Source organism: Centruroides sculpturatus, unplaced genomic scaffold (assembly GCF_000671375.1).
Source record: "Centruroides sculpturatus isolate CEXI.00-Female unplaced genomic scaffold, Cexi_2.0 scaffold974, whole genome shotgun sequence".
Taxonomy (NCBI): Eukaryota; Metazoa; Arthropoda; class Arachnida; order Scorpiones; family Buthidae; genus Centruroides; species Centruroides sculpturatus.
In genome coordinates this window covers 225,137-229,610 of record NW_019385499.1, presented here as the reverse complement: position 1 = coordinate 229,610, position 4,474 = coordinate 225,137, and the positions used below count along the sequence as shown (strand labels likewise).

The 4,474-nt window shown below is 34.7% G+C and overlaps 1 protein-coding gene across 1 annotated transcript in view; it reads left to right on the top strand.

Annotated features, from left to right (window-relative positions):
• Positions 1–229: 229 nt before the first annotated feature.
• LOC111639558 overlaps positions 230–4,474 on the top strand; it is an 8,896-nt gene continuing 4,651 nt past the window's right edge. The window contains exon 1 of the mRNA XM_023385446.1: positions 230–286. Coding sequence (XP_023241214.1) covers positions 230–286 — 57 coding nt within the window. The remainder of the gene's footprint in view (positions 287–4,474) is intronic.

The window sequence follows — 4,474 nt, the reverse complement described above, 5'->3', positions numbered from 1 at the left end:
GCCACGATATAAGGGCTACAATTAAAAATAAAATAATAAAAACTTACTCGGTGAAATAAACTGTGTGGTGGATGTACCGGTACATACCCGGTACAAAATATTCTTCAATTGTACGAATATACTTTTAAAGAAAATTATAATTAAAATATAGCTTTGTGAAGAAACGTACATAAAAATAACATAAAATATTCTTTACTTTTTATATATTAAAACAATCAACTTAGTTAAAATGGCTCCCTACCAGTGGCTCATGAATAGAATCAGAGACGGTCTTGGTAGGTGTGCGGTGAGTGTATGCGTGGCAAATCCCCAGGGTGCCGATACCGTTCAATGTCAAATGCCTCTTTTGTCGCATCACTCAAAGGACGCGACGGGGTTGTTGTACATTTTAAACGTTTCTCACCATAGCTGTAAAAATCTAAATTTGTTAAACTTAATAGTCATTTGCTTTCTAACTAATTCGTCTTAAGACCAGGTGTTCACGGAAATTTCCAAAATTTGCAACTTTTAGTCACTTTCCTTGAACTGGAAAAATTTCTGTCTTTATTACGTGTAATATTACGAAGAAATCAGTCCCCACTGTACTCGGCTAGAGATTTGTTCGGTTAAGCTTTTGTTTAAGTAAAATTTCGGCTCTTTCAGCGGGGTTTTATTTATGTCCCTAATTCCCTAATCGCTTAATTACTTAACTACTTCTTAAGTAGACATAAGTCGAAACCGATTACTTTGTACTCGAATATTTGTAGTCTCGAAAAAAAGTGGAAAGACAAATTTTTACTTCAACGGATACATAAATCGTAAATTTAAGGAAAATAAATTTTAGAGCGTTTTCTGTACCTCGTGCATATCTCTCATTCATTAAATTTAGTTGTAAATGATGCTGTCAAAGTAACAGTTAATTTTTTAACATTGTACGAGAATTGTTCACGTTTTTTTCTACGTCCCCTTAGAGATGGGACATACGAAATCGTAATACTGTATAACCGGTTTAACATTGAAATACGTGAGTAATATAAAATCGGAGAGCGAAATAAATATATCAAATATTTTAATGGATTTTTTAAAACTCCTGTCAACTATACAGAACTATCGTTAAAACGTACCAGTAAATTCTTATCTGTTGGGTTAAGTTATAAATCTACTCGCGATTCGCATAATGGGGCGAGGGCGGCTAACAGCCCGGAATCGGTCCCGGATAGAATTGGATGAGGTATACGTGTAGCAGCCACCCGAGGTCGTAGGCTTCCACCGGCTAAACCGGGTGAGGTCGGTGTTCCGTAAAGCGCATGCGGGAATCTGGCTGTTTGGAAGCTGACGATACAGCGCTTCCACTCCGCCACTAATATTCGAATATACAATAGCGATCTTATCTTTTTTCCACGTGTAGTATAGAACTTTGTAACAAGATACATAATGCGGTTATAATAATATATTGTGCGATTATTTTCATATAATTAAAATTAATATGTACTTATTTTTTTAGAAAATACGAGAGAAGCGGCGCATACACCGCTTCTAATGACGGCACACCACTGTCTTCTGTGAAAGAAGATCTACCATACCACTCACCAATTTTACTTGGTTTCGGTTTGACAAAGTTTTAGTAAACTTTTTGCTTTTCAATTGTTTTGTTGTGTGAAGAATACCATGTTTGATCGTAAGTTAAATTCACACTATTCTGATCAGAACTTCTCCAGTTATACGCGGAATTAATGGTTGTGCTTTTATTTTGGACGTGAGAAATATCCTTAATAAAAGGGGGAAACTATATTTGTTATGAGCTAATTGTAGAGGAGAAGGTGGTATTATGGAACACTGCAGGTATTATGGAACCACCCCATTTCGAACTGATAATAAAGGCGAACTGTAGCGGAATGTGGCTGAACTGAACTAGGCAGACACCCATAGCAAGGAGAAAACGCGTTTTACTTCAGTTAAACAGTTGTCCGTATTTAATCAGCAAATTTGTTTTTTTCAAAATTCGCAAGTTTTGAATGCTAAGTGAATTTAATTATTTTTAAAATATAAATCGTGTAGTTGTAGGTTCACTGGTGCATGTATTCCGTTCCAGAGACTTAGGGGTACATATTAATCTGTGTGATGTTCACGTTTTTTAAATTTTGGTCTCGACAGACATAAGTTAATTCGAGATGGCGATGCGTGAAATACGGACCCCATTGGTGCTTTTACAGTAATATGGAACTCAACTCCTCCGAACTTTCTATTTGCAAGCAGACATTCCTCCAGAGCAATTTGTGAAAAAGACACTAGGTAGAAAGCCAATTCTTCCCGAGAATATCGAAAAAGAGCTGCTGGAATATATATTGTTGATGGAGGTCATATTTTTCTATTATAAAAGCATTTTTGCGATAAAATACATTGGAGTAAATAATTTGGTAATTATTTAACATTTTTTGTCCTTTCCTATTTGTTTTTGGCTACATTAAAGCATTTTTTTGAAAATATACAGTAAGGTTCCATATTACCACCCGATTTTCTCTAAGCCTACTTTCGGACTTTTTGTACAAAAGCCTTCAAAAACCATACTTATAGTTACACTAGCGAAAAATCCAATTAGGAACATTTAGATTACTAGTTATCAGTACTTTTCGCACAAAAAATGTGGGTGTAGTTATGATACCTTGTTTACAATTCACTAAAATATAATTGGGGTTCCATAATACCACCTTCTCCTCTATAATTTATATTTTCCGATATCCTCGTCGCCATTTTAAGCTTGTAAAGAGAACTTCTTTATCAGGTAATAAACATGTTCTCGTGCTCTTAAGAGCTAGCCCGTCTTGCCGATCATGTTGCCAGTTGTACATTAATTATATAAAAAATAATAAATTAATATACAGCAGCCCTTACTTATCAACGTTCAATTTACGAACAATTTGACCGTACGTCTAAAATTTAAATTTTACGTGGATTGTGAAGTTATGTTGCCGCTCGTTCAGATCAGTTTTTGGCCTGTAATAAATAAGTTTTTAATAAATAATAAATGCGTGTTTATTTCTAACCCACATTAATTAAACATTGCGTCTGTACATTGTGTTAATTCATTGCTTCCTGTTTGATGCAACCGTTCAGAGGTAGAAAAGAGTTGCATTACCTTCTCGGCTGTTATGACATATTATGTAAAAATAACTTTTATATTATCATAAGGCTGGGTAGAGGCAAGCCGTCAAGTAAGCAAGCAAACGAACGAACAACTTAAGAAGGAGAACAAGTTTATTAGATTATTTATTTTTATGAAATTTATGAAAAGCTGGACCTTATTTAGATGACGAAAATTCGGAAAACGTCACACTTGTTTTCGACTTTCATGTTTCTAACTTCTCTCTCGAGATTAACGAAGGATAAACAGGCAGCAGACAGGAGACGACTGTCGGAATTTATAGGTCTACAATTTTTCTAATTGCATTCCTATAATTTTTGTAGATACAAATGAAATTGACACAAATGAAAGACGATTATGTAAGGGAGGCAACATCATAATTGGAAATAATAGAATAAGCTGAAAATGATGACGATGATGATACATATATATAAGAGTAAAATCTTCATTAAGTCCTACCCACGTCGCGATATCACACATGAGCTCGTGTATATTCCCATCCCTCGACCCGTAACCACCAACATTAATTAGCGACAATGCTTTTTGTATACAAGTTACCATTTCAAATTTCGTTTCTGAATCTTTATCCCATTCTGAAATATGAATCAAAACCAACACAAAACACATATACACACATATCCACAGAATTTTTCCCGTCTTTCCATCATACTGTGATCTGGAAATTTCAAAACATGGAGATTTGTAAAATCTCGGAGAGTAAATTCCAATACATTCCCTTGTTACATATACGTAACAGCTGGGAAATTATCAGTCGATGAGATTTATTTCTTATGTTACTTTCTCTGAAATAGTCCGGCTGTAGTGCGGGTACAGTAGTGTTGTCTCCGAAATGTGAGGAGAAATCACATGGTCTTTGTTTGTACAAAGGAACGAGGAGTAAGTATAGTAAAGCATCGATTATCCGACTCAATTGGGGATTCAGTTGGTCGGATAACTGAAAAATCGGATAACCGAAAAGTAGGAAAAAAATACATTATTAGTATAGTATATTAGGATATTAGTATATCCCATGTACAGTAATTAGTTTATTAGTATATCGCTATTAACCGACTTCGCGTTGAATTTTCATCGATGTTTAGCCTAACAAATTTTTTTTAAAAATAATAATCGTCGCTATTGTATCGTTAAAAATTATTTTATTGCTCACGAAACAAACAACCACTCATAATTAGAAAATTAAGTCTCGTTTAAATACTGGCCTCCCTTCAATGGTCGAGCCGTTGATGCCAGCTAAAACACGCAAATATTTAACAAAAATAATATTAAAGTAGCCAAGATATAGCCAAATATTGTAATGCCACATCACTAGCGGACATTTGAAATTTGCCGACT